The sequence below is a fragment of the Schistocerca piceifrons genome, chromosome 6, assembly GCF_021461385.2.
Source record: "Schistocerca piceifrons isolate TAMUIC-IGC-003096 chromosome 6, iqSchPice1.1, whole genome shotgun sequence".
NCBI lineage: Eukaryota > Metazoa > Arthropoda > Insecta > Orthoptera > Acrididae > Schistocerca > Schistocerca piceifrons.
Window position 1 is genome coordinate 449698035 of NC_060143.1, and position 12625 is coordinate 449710659.

Consider the following 12625-nt stretch of genomic DNA (forward strand, 5'->3'; position numbering starts at 1 on the left):
TTTCTGTCGTACTCTCCTCCATGGCGTTCTGAGTAATCTCAGTCGATACCAATAAGGATTCGCGACCGTGTATATTTTTACCTTCGTGAAACGCGGAAAATGTCGGTAGGGTAATGACGGTTGTGCCACTAGTACTCTCCGCAACATACTGTTGAGTGTCTTGTAGAGTACACGTGTAGAAGCGATGTATGCATAAGCTGAATTAAGGGGGGTAGGACGTCAAACGGGCCGACTTGGAGCAGGAGAGGCACCACAGGACATTTTAATTTCCACTCTCTATACTTTTACAAATAAATTCATAAAACTTTAACAGCATGACCAGGAAGGATTCAGCATTCATACTAATAGCAGTGGAAGCTCAAAAACGTAACAAAACACAATTTTTTTTTACATGTGAAATTTCATCATTTTTTCACTTACTACTGGCTCCATTTGTTGCTATAGGTATACTTTTCTTCCTAAGTAAGAGAGATTCTTCGATGACTTTTGCACAGCATGCAAACCATAGTTACAGATGTTTGAAACTCTAGAAGTTATTTAATTTATGAAAAAATGAATGAACTGTTACATTTTAAACTTCATGTTTATAAAAAATTCAAGTTTTATAGTTAATTATCTAAATTTTTTCCACAGTTTTTTAATAGATTCGGAAAATTCTAGAGTTTCATACACCTGCAACTACTGTTTGTATGCTATGAAAAATTCATCGAAGAATCTCTCTTACTGAGGAAGAAAAGTGTACCTATAGCAACAAATGGAGCCAGCAATAAGTGAAAAAATGATAAATTTCACATGTAGAAAAAGGTATTTTGCTACGTTTTTGAACTTCCACTGCGATGAGTTTGAGTCCTCAATCCTTCCTGGTCATGGTGACAAAGTTTTATGAATTTATTTGTACAAGTATAGACAGCAGAAATTAAAATGTACTGTGGTGACTCTCCCGCTCCAAGTCGGCCCGTTTGACATCCTACCCCCCTTAAAACTAAAATTATTAGTAATTCCGATTTTCATTTCATTTTCGTTATTCTTATCCTCTCTGTACCCTTTACTTCCTCCTGTGGTGCCGGGTCCGCTGTTTTCATGACTTGGAAGATTTGTTTCGTTTTAAATTTGTGGTCGGATGTCCTTTCTCTTGCCCAGCCGGGAGGGAAACGGTGTGTGCCATCTGTCTATAAATCGTGTAAATTTTGGTCTGTGTGTTGTCGTCTTTTAAACCACTGTGTGTCGTATTTTCAGAAGTGATGATTGGGGATTAGCTCAGGATTCGTCTAAATTAATTTGAAATAGCTGCCTAAGAACCACACTCACTTAGGTCGGTATACGACGCCAGTGGTCGTTAAGCCGTCGTGTTGAGCCGATAAGTGTCAGACACATTCTTGTCTCTCAAGCTAGCGTGTCGCACATTTAATCTATACAGGCAGGTCATCTTTATTCACATTACCTTAATTCAATTAAACCAACGCATTTGAATAGAAAAGTACAAAAAACTAATTTTACTTCAGATACTGTTCATTTTTTACCAGTACTTCATCTGTTTTAATGTCTCCCTCCCATTATATCTCCATCCATCTAGGGTGAGTGTTTTCCTCCTTACACCCACTATACTTTGTAATGGCTTTTCGCGTATTCTACCCTTTCTTGGACCCCACACCTTTTCCCTTCTAGTATTTCTTCCAGTGTTAAGGCAGTAGTGCACGCCGCAACGTTAGTTCTATCCACCTGCCTCTTTTACGGGTAAGGATGTTCGATGTTCTTTCCTCACATGTTCCTTCTGCTAAATGTTCATTCAGTATCTTGTCTGCCGAATCAATTTTTAACTTCCTATATGTCAAATATATCGCCAGACGTCGTGGCCGAGCGGTTCTAGGCGCTTCAGTCCGCCACCGCGCTGCTGCTACGGTCGCAGGTTCGAATCCTGCCTCGAGCATGGATGTGTGTGATGTCCTTAGGTTAGTTAGGTTTAAGTAGTTCTAAGTTCTAGGGGACTGATGACCTCCGATGTTCAGTCCCATAGTGCTTAGAGCCATTTTGTCAAATATATCGAACACTCCAGGACCAGAAATGTTTACAGCATTCAAGTCCCATACTTAATTTATCGTGTCCGGAGCTGTCAATTTTTCGACCCAATACCGGATCAAGTCAAAAGCTTCAGGCTTGTTTAGCGAGAGGTCGGCTAGGGACCAACGTGCAGGACAATTTCGGCATGTTAGAAGACATTCCATGTTTTGTATTTCTCCACAGTCGCAGTTATTGTCATTGAGTTCTAATGGGCTCCATTTTATCAGCTTGATTGTTACAAGGGCTACACCAGTTATGATACGGTTTAGAATTTTCCATGACATGAAGTTTAATTCAATATCACTCGGTTCATGTTCTAAAATAGTCTACCCTATCAGGGGTACATTAAAGGTGAAATTGAGGAAGCGATATCTTGATTTTAGACTTTTTCATCCGTAAAGTGGTTCGCGCTCATCAGATGTGTTTTTGAACTGCTCTTTATGTTCATGAGTTACCCTACGAGGTTTGGGACTTCTGAAACCCGAACCTCGGTAGTGCTTTTCCAGAGGTGTGAGCTTCATGCATCCTGTGATTAGCCTATACGTTTCGTTAAGGTTTATATCGAGCACGGAGGGAGCTTCCAAGTGAACGTCTTTACTCGAGACCATCCAAAGACAAGAAAATGCCGACGCTTCCTGGAAATGATTAGCCATGACGGCATCGACCACCGGAGAAAATCAAACCAAATAAAGTACCACAGCAGAATAAGGCGTGCCAGAACGGCAGTGTTCCGTCAGGGAACTGGACACTCGCTGTAATAAATAAATATTTTTTTAAAACTGATTTAAGTTCTCTTCCACTGAATTTGAAAGACCGCATGCAACGTACCCAAAGAGCCTTTCAAGAAGAAACCTGATAAAAGAAACAAGAAGAAATGTTTTAAAGTGCCAGACTACAAATCCTAAGGTCTCGAGTTCGACAACATGCCAATCCTAGGATTTTATGTCTTACTTGTCGCTCCTTTCTCCTCTGGAGATGTTTTTTGATCTGAAAAATGGCTCTGAAGCCACATTAAACTGTAGGTCCCCCTATATCTGGATGAGTAAGTCAGTTCAAAAATCGGAAGAAGGCAACGGCATACCATCTGCAACGAGACCGTAACTAGTAAAGCACTTGGGTGTTCAAAACAATCTTCGGACTGATGACAGTTATATTTTACGGCAGGATAAGTAAGTCAAAAGCACTGGATGTAGTTGGAAATTTGTATACGTTACAAGGTACTCTAGACGTTTCATCAGGTTGGGACGAAACGCGTACGACAAAATATAAACTGAATTTTATTTTCAGCTGCTCGTAGACATAATCTCAATATGATTAGCACAGAACTCTAATGGAACAAGTATATCACAATAAGACATTCAAAACAGTGAAAGATTAAAATCTAAAATAAGTCACTTTCAGGCTTGGGCAGCTCAGTCGGTAGAGTACTTTCCTGCGAAAGGCAAAGCTCCCGAGTTCGAATCTAGGTCCGAAACACAGTTTTAATCTGCCAGAAAGTTTCATATCATCGCACACTAAGCTGCAGAGAGAAAATTTCATTCTGGAACCATCCCCCACGCTGTGGCTCAGCCATATCTCCGCAGTATCCTTTCTTCCAGGAGCGCTGATCTTGCACGGATCGCAGCAGAACTTCTGTGGAGTTAGGAAGGTAGGAGACGAGGTGATGGCGGGAGTAAACCTGTGAGTACAGGTCGTGAGTCGTGCTTTGCTAGCTCTGTTGGTAGAGTGGTTGCCCGCGAAAGACAGAGATCCCAAGTTCGAGTCTCGACCCGGCACACAGTTTTACAATGCCCAGTTTCCCAAGAAAATGAAAGATAAAAAGAGAAACACCCTTGAATGTTCAGTGAGGAATGGAAGCAAAATAATGAAAAGTACCATTAGAAAGAACAGTTCTTGAAAAATTGTAATACATGTTATGGAGTTCGCTGGGTTTGAATCTGGAAGGAACGAATTATTCAATACGAAGACCACAAATTATATTTCATTTGCGTGCGCTGATATGAAACTTCCTGGCAGATTAAAACTGTGTGCCGGACCGAGACTGGAACTCGGGACCTTTGCCTTTCGCAGGCAAGTGCTCTACCAACTGAGCTACCCAAGCACGACTCATGCCCCGTCCTCACAGCTTTACTTTGCCAGTATCTCGTCTCCTACCTTCCAAGCTTTACAGAAGCTCTCCTGCGAACCTTGCAGAACTAGCACTCCTGAAAGAAAGGATATTGCGGAGACATCGTTTAGCCACAGCCTGGGGGATGTTACCAGAATGAGATTTTCACTCTGCAGCGGAGCGTGCGCTGATATGAAACTTCCTGGCAGATTAAAACTGTGTACCGGACCGAGACTCGAACCCAAGACATTTGCCTTTAGCGGGCAAGTGATCTACCAACTGAGCTATCCAAGCACGACGCACGCCCTGTCCTCACAGCATTACTTCTGCCAGTATCTCGTCTCCTACCTTCCAAACTTGGTAGAGCACTTGCCCGCGAAAGGCAAAGGTCCTGAGTTCGAGTCTCGGTCCGGCACACAGTTGTAATCTGCCGGCCGGAGTGGCCGAGCGGTTCTAGGCGCTACAGTCTGGAACCGCGCGACCGCTGCGGTCGCAGGTTCGAATCCTGCCTCAGGCATGGATGTGTGTGATGTCCTTAGGTTAGTTAGGTTTAAGTAGTTCTAAGTCCTAGGGGGCTGATGACCACAGCAGTTAAGTCCCATAGTGCTCAGAGCCATTTTTTTGAACAGTTGTAATCTGCCAGGAAGTTTTATATTTCAGTTATTTGTCAATACCTGGCACTCGCCTGCGAGATTATACTGGGCCTTGTCGATTGGTATCACGGGCTCCTTTAGCGAACAAACAGTCGCCAACCACTACCCGTCATAAAAAAGTAAAAATAAATAAATAAATAAATAAATAAATAAATAAATACAAGAGAAACGCTTTCCAGATGCACAAACTACTGCAGGAAGATCATCAGGGGACAGGTAAGCAGCTAGGAACAAGCTCTGCTGACCAACGTGCGTGAGCGATGGATTGATCGCTCACTGCACGAACGTATCAATGGCGACGAACCGTAGACTCCTACCTTCGACGCAACACGAAGTGCCGTCGCGGGGTAGGCCGTGTTAACAACGAGGACGTCGACGCAGAAGTCTGGTTTCCGGCCTGCTGGAATGGTAACGGATTTGTTACGCGCTGTCCATCAGTTGTACTTCGTCCCTCGCTTCACCGCCGGCCCCACGGCGCGATGCCGGTAGCGGCCATCGCAGACACCTCTCCGCCTCCGGCCGCTGTCGCCCTGAATACTTGAGCAGATTCTCCGCCCTATTGTACTGTCCACCACCATCAGCAGCCTCTCACTGCACTGTCCCCCGCCGCCCACTCCAACCGCTCGTCGGGAATTTTTCTAAAGAGCGCCGTGGTGCAGCCCGCCATTGTGAGCTACCGCGATTCGCCAACTTCTTGTCTTTTCTCCTTCCCGCCCTTACATTCCCCCCTTTTTTCCCTTTTTTTCCCCCTGTGCTGTCGCCCGTTCTTCTTATACCCCGATTGCGTTCCGCTACGGTGGGGAAGGAGAAGAAGGTATGGCCTGCGTGAATGTGAAATGTTTACGGAGCGAGCTTTGTTCCAGATGCTCCCGCGGAAGATCTGACTCGTGATTATGTATCAGGGATTATTCTGCTGATGGAAATATGGTGGCAGGCGGGCCGCGACGCGTTTGTTTAGCGGCTCACCTTTGTTCTGTGCCGCCTGCGCATTTCATGCTAAGTGGTCTACAGATTTAATATTACGCTTATTATTCATGAAGCGCGGTTTAAGTCTCGGCCTCGAGGTTTCTTTTAAGTACTCTTGTTTTGGTTGCGTAAATTGAGGCCATCATTCTCTAATTAATGAAAAGTTGCAGCAGAACATTCAGTCAGTCACAGTAACAAATCCGGAACATTGGTTAAGACCCTAGTATCGATGACAGTTAAAGTTGTTGTCTTTTTCGACTATCTTCACCTTTGGACAGAATTACGTAAGGAAATTTATAGTTTCACAGAAACCAATTTATTTTTGCAACTCTGTGGTTCACAATGGTAGTTTTTCATGAGTAAATATCTCCACTAAGTAGTTGTTTATTGAAACGATATTACAGCTCTTCACCTGCTTTCTTCTTATTATGTCTTGCTGATTCTGATGATGGTGGTCATTACCATAAAAAGAATATCGTTTTTAATGACCGATCGCTATTTAGTACGCAGCGACTCGTTCGTTTCAGAATCATTAACTCGGCTTGTATTAACGTTAGGACAAACGAAAATATTCTAATAGAGCTACTGTATTGTTTACATAATAATTCATGTACAGCCGGCCGCTGTGGCCGAGCGGTTCTAGGCGCTTCAGTCTGGAGCCGCGCGACTGCTACGGTCGCAGGTTCGAATCCTGCCTTGGGCATGGATGTGTGTGATGTCCTTAGGTTAGTCAGATTTAAGTAGTTCTAAGTTCTAGGGGACTGATGACCTCAGATGTTAAGTACCATAGTGCTCAGAGCCATTTTTTGTTTTCACGTACATATCTTCTGAATAGTATCATTCCCGTTTCATGTTCCCAAGCAAGCTTGATATTACTTTATTTTTCCATGATTTTATCTCATTCATAATGAATTCCTAAATACTGATACTGACTTCATTTGCATATTCTCGATACGTCGAGCTTTATAAAGCACAATCTGGCGCTCCATTAAAGATTTCCCGGATGTCAAACTTGTATTAGTCGTATCGGCGCTGATCATGATATTTCGAACTGCATGAAATGGAGATTCGAAATCTTCACGATGACTTACATTTTTCAAGATTCAAGATCAGTCAGTCTACGTCTCGAACATTGTCATCATCATATTGGTGCTGCTTCAAATATTTATTTCTGTTCTCTCCTATCACTTTTCATTCCTTGGTAAAATTTGTGTCCCTTATCTTCCAAGAATTATTACCATGTAGATAGAATTTTGCCTTTAAAAAGTTCATTATCCATTCGAATACCAGAGCACAGGCCACCAAGTTTCTCCCTATATTGCTTACAGGACTTCATCATTTACTTCTCTCTAGGTGCAATTCGTCCGTGTGACTGCCCTCCAAAACCACATTCGTGTCGGTTGTAGCTGCTGCCTATGTTTTCCGTTTTTTCCCCTTTCTTCTTTTTGCCTGTTGTTCATCTCTCGTTTCAGTGGAGTAGCGCATTCTACACTCCTGGAAATGGAAAAAAGAACACATTGACACCGGTGTGTCAGACCCACCATACTTGCTCCGGACACTGCGAGAGGGCTGTACAAGCAATGATCACACGCACGGCACAGCGGACACACCAGGAACCGCGGTGTTGGCCGTCGAATGGCGCTAGCTGCGCAGCATTTGTGCACCGCCGCCGTCAGTGTCAGCCAGTTTGCCGTGGCATACGGAGCTCCATCGCAGTCTTTAACACTGGTAGTATGCCGCGACAGCGTGGACGTGAACCGTATGTGCAGTTGACGGACTTGGAGCGAGGGCGTATAGTGGGCATGCGGGAGGCCGGGTGGACGTACCGCCGAATTGCTCAACACGTGGGGCGTGAGGTCTCCACAGTACATCGATGTTGTCGCCAGTGGTCAGCGGAAGGTGCACGTGCCCGTCGACCTGGGACCGGACCGCAGCGACGCACGGATGCACGCCAAGACCGTAGGATCCTACGCAGTGCCGTAGGGGACCGCACCGCCACTTCCCAGCAAATTAGGGACACTGTTGCTCCTGGGGTATCGGCGAGGACCATTCGCAACCGTCTCCATGAAGCTGGGCTACGGTCCCGCACACCGTTAGGCCGTCTTCCGCTCACGCCCCAACATCGTGCAGCCCGCCTCCAGTGGTGTCGCGACAGGCGTGAATGGAGGGACGAATGGAGACGTGTCGTCTTCAGCGATGAGAGTCGCTTCTGCCTTGGTGCCAATGATGGTCGTATGCGTGTTTGGCGCCGTGCAGGTGAGCGCCACAATCAGGACTGCATACGACCGAGGCACACAGGGCCAACACCCGGCATCATGGTGTGGGGAGCGATCTCCTACACTGGCCGTACACCACTGGTGATCGTCGAGGGGACACTGAATAGTGCACGGTACATCCAAACCGTCATCGAACCCATCGTTCTACCATTCCTAGACCGGCAAGGGAACTTGCTGTTCCAACAGGACAATGCACGTCCGCATGTAGCCCGTGCCACCCAACGTGCTCTAGAAGGTGTAAGTCACCTACCCTGGCCAGCAAGATCTCCGGATCTGTCCCCCATTGAGCATGTTTGGGACTGGATGACGCGTCGTCTCACGCGGTCTGCACGTCCAGCACGAACGCTGGTCCAACTGAGGCGCCAGGTGGAAATGGCATGGCAAGCCGTTCCACAGGACTACATCCAACATCTCTATGATCGTCTCCATGGGAGAATAGCAGCCTGCATTGCTGCGAAAGGTGGATATACACTGTACTAGTGCCGACATTGTGCATGCTCTGTTGCCTGTGTCTATGTGCCTGTGGTTCTGTCAGTGTGATCATGTGATGTATCTGACCCCAGGAATGTGTCAATAAAGTTTCCCCTTCCTGGGACAATGAATTCACGGTGTTCTTATTTCAATTTCCAGGAGTGTAGATGAAGAGTTTAGCTAAAGTCCTTTCTTGTCGCAATGTTAAATTGATTTCCTAGTTAACAAAGTTCTATTGTTCTGGAACAAACGTTTAGCAAGAGCTACTGTTTAGTTTCTGGAACGCAATTTTCTTCAGAGTTCGTGCTCTCTGAACTGATAACTCCTCACAAGTTTCGATATTCCGATTGTCACGGTTGCTATGATTTAAGGACGATTCGTCCCCTCTTTTAAATATTTCTTGTTTTTTGGTTTAACTCATTGAGGGAAGCTGATATACTGATGTGCAGGTAAGAAGGCGGTTGCGTGATGCGTTTTGTTGATAGAGGTCCAGAGAATACATTACGACGCCGTTAGTGTGGTATGAGCGTCCGTTCCACGACACCCTCTACAGCCGTTGCTTACGCTGGGAACAGGTAACATTTGAATAAGCTACACATGGACCATTGTTTCTCGTTCTGACTCTCCCTGGATCATTTTATATGCTCGGGAAACTATCACTGTAATAATGCAAGAGACTACACGTCCTCACCAACCCAAAACCAAGGCTAAATGTTTCATCCCCACCCAGAGGCACACAGAACTTTTTTGGCTGGATCGTCAGGTGGTTCACGACTGCCACCGACCTTCTTATGTACGTTTCGTTACCGTACTGTTATGATTCTTATTTAACAATGATATTCGGCAAGAGCCGTGCTACTGAGATGTTATTTTATTTTGTTTTACTGCCAGTTTCGGCATTTCATTATGCTATCTTCAGGCCCCATATGCATCTCTCAAAAATAAATGGTATTGGCGTACTAGGCCATATGTTGCTGGATGTCGTGAATTCTAAACCGTATACCAAGTGCCTGCTTCGAAGACCTGACTGCGATCAAGTCCTTTAAGGAAGCACGGTTTAGGTTTGGCCCAGTATGTCGATATCGTTTATTTTTGAGAGATGCATGTGGGGCCTGAAGATGGCATAATGGAATGCCGAAACTGGCAGTAAAAATAAAATAAAATAACATCTCTTCTGCATGGCTGTTGGAGAATTTCAGTGTTAAATACTTGGCGGGCTGCTGTCTCATGTCCACAACGGATCAACAGAGACGATTATCATTTTGAAACTTCCTCTGATTAAAACTGTGTGCCGGACCGAGGCTCGAACTCGGGACCTTTGCCTTTCGCGGACAAGTGCTCTACCAACTGAGCTACCCAAGCACGAATCACGCCCCGTCCTCACAGCTTTAATTCCGCCAGTACCTCGCCTCCTACCTTCCAAACTTCACAGAAGCTCTCCCGCGAACCTTGAAGAACTAGCACCCCTGGAAGAAAGGATATTGCGGAGACACGGCTTAGCCACAGCCTGGGGGTTGCTTCTATAATGAAATTTTCACTCTACAGCGGCGAGTGCGCTGATATGAAACTTCCTGGCAGATTAAAACTGTGTGCCGGCCTCGGGACCTTTGCATTTCGCGGGCAATATCTCCGCAAAACCTTTCTTTTAGGAGTGCTAGTTCTTCAAGTTTCGCAGGAGAGCTTCTGTAAAGTTAGGAAGGTGGGAGACGAGATACTGGCAGAAGTAAAGCTGTAAGGACGGGGCGTGAGTCGTGCTTGGGTAGCTCAGTTGGTAGAGCACTTGCCCGCAAAAGGCGAAGGTCCCGAGTTCGAGTCTCGGTCCGGCACACAGTTTTAATCTGCCAGGAAGTTTCATATAAGCGCACACTCCGCTGCAGAGTGAAAATCTCATTCTGGAATTATCATTCTGTTAATATACCAAGTCTACAGCTTAACTACACCTTCAAAAAATAACGAGAAACGGAGAGCCAATAGGAAATTCTATGAGCAAAATGGCTATCAGGGAAACTGAGTTGTATCTTTGGTCTACTGAGCCGTTCTTAACAACAGCGCCAATGTTTGCAGACTCGCCGCTGGACCTGTCGATGTCGCTGCTGTCGCGGGTGCTCGTCAATAGCCCTGGCGCCGGCGACACCGACGAGCGCAAGTCCGTGTCCGGGGAGTCGTCCACGTCGTCGTCGTCGTCATCGTCCACGTCGTCGGCGGCGTCGACGGCGGGCGACCTGTCGCTGTCGCTGGCGCTGGAGGCGGCGGCGGCGGCGGCGGCGGCCGTGGCGGCGGCGGCGCCCGGGCCCAAGGCGGCGCGGCCGGCGCGCGGCGAGCGGACGCTGCTGCCCTGCGAGGTCTGCGGCAAGGCCTTCGACCGGCCGTCGCTGCTCAAGAGGCACATGCGCACGCACACAGGTACGCCCCCTGCACGCCCTCCACGACGCTCAGGGTATGGTCCTGACACTGGCGGGATATTTCAGACACGACCCGTCGTTGCGCAGGAACCAATGCTTGTGACTCTGTCTCCGATCACTGCATGCCAACTGGCCTGTTTCTGGGACACCGGCATCGGTTTTAACCGAAGTTAGTATGGGCTTCGCCAACGGCCTTGCCGCAGTGGTAACACTGGTTCCCGTCAGATCGCCGAAGTTCAAGTGCTGTCGGGCTGGGCTAGGACTTGGATGGGTGACCATCCAGTCTGCCGAGCGCTGTTGGCAAGCGTGGTGCACGCAGCCCTTGTGAGGCAAACTGAGGAGCAACTTCTACGTCTACATCTACATCCATACTCCGCAAGCCACCTGACGGTGCGTGGCGGAGGGTACCTTGAGTACCTCTATCGGTTCTCCCTTCTATTCCAGTCTCGTATTGTTCGAGTCGGTATGCCTCTGTGTGGGCTCTAATCTCTCCGATTTTATCCTCATAGTCTCTTCGCGACATATACGTAGGAGGGAGCAATATACTGCTTGACTCCTCGGTGAAAGTATGTTCTCGAAACTTCAACAAAAGCCCGTACCGAGCTACTGAGCGTCTCTCTTGCAGAGTCTTCCACTGGAGTTTATCTGTCATCTCTGTAACACTTTTGCGATTTCGAAATGATCCTGTAACGAAGAGCGCTGCTCTCCGTTGGATCTTCTCTATCTCTTCTATCAACCCTATCTGGTACGGATCCCACACTGCTGAGCAGTATTCAAGCAGTGGGCGAACAAGCGTAGTGTAACCTACTTCCTTTGTTTTCGGGCTGCATTTTCTTAGGATTCTTCCAATGAGTCTCAATCTGGCATCTGCTTTACGGACGATTAATTTTATATGGTCATTCCATTTTAAATCACTCCCAGATAATTTACGGAATTAACTGCTTCCAGTTGATGACCTGCTATATTGTAGCGAAATGATAAAGGATCTTTCTTTCTGTCTATTCGCAGTAAATTACACTTGTCTACACTGAGATTCAATTGCCTTTCCCTGCACCATGCGTCAATTCGTTGCAGATCCTCCTGCATTTCAGTACAATTTTCCAACATTGAGAATGACATGCTGCGTTCTGATATGTAGGAACGCTTCAATCCAATCACACAGTTGATCTGATAGTCCATATGCTCTTACTTTGATCATTAAACGACTGTGGGGAACTGTATCGAACGCCTTGCGGAAGTCAAGAAACACGGCATCTACCTGCGAACCCGTGTCTATGGCCCTCTGAGTCTCGTGGACGAATAGCGCGAGCTGGGTTTCACACGATCGTCTTTTTCGGAACCCATGCTGATTTCTACAGAGTAAATTTTCTAGTATCCAGAAAAGTCATTGCACTCGAACATAATACGTGTTCCAAAATTCTACAACTGATCGACGTTAGATATCTAGGTCTGTAGATCTGCACATCTGTTCGACGTCCCTTCTTGAAAACGGGGGTGACCTGTGCCCTTTTCCAATCTGTTGGAACGCTACGCTCTTCTAGAGACCAACGATACACCGCTGCAAGAAGGGGGGCGGGTTCCTTCGCGTACTCTGTGTAAAATCCAACTGGTATCCCATCAGGTCCAGCGGCCTTTCCTCTTTTGAGCGATTTTAATTGTTTTTCTATCCCTCTGCCATCTATTGACAGAGAA

At 46.6% G+C, this 12625-nt stretch overlaps 1 protein-coding gene across 1 annotated transcript in view; it reads left to right on the forward strand.

Moving 5' to 3' along the window:
• Window positions 1-12625, forward strand: part of LOC124802715 (zinc finger and SCAN domain-containing protein 22-like) — a 765984-nt gene that overhangs the window by 493169 nt on the left and 260190 nt on the right. The window contains exon 4 of the mRNA XM_047263680.1: window positions 10596-10934. Within this exon, the coding sequence (XP_047119636.1) occupies window positions 10596-10934 (339 nt within the window). The remainder of the gene's footprint in view (window positions 1-10595; window positions 10935-12625) is intronic.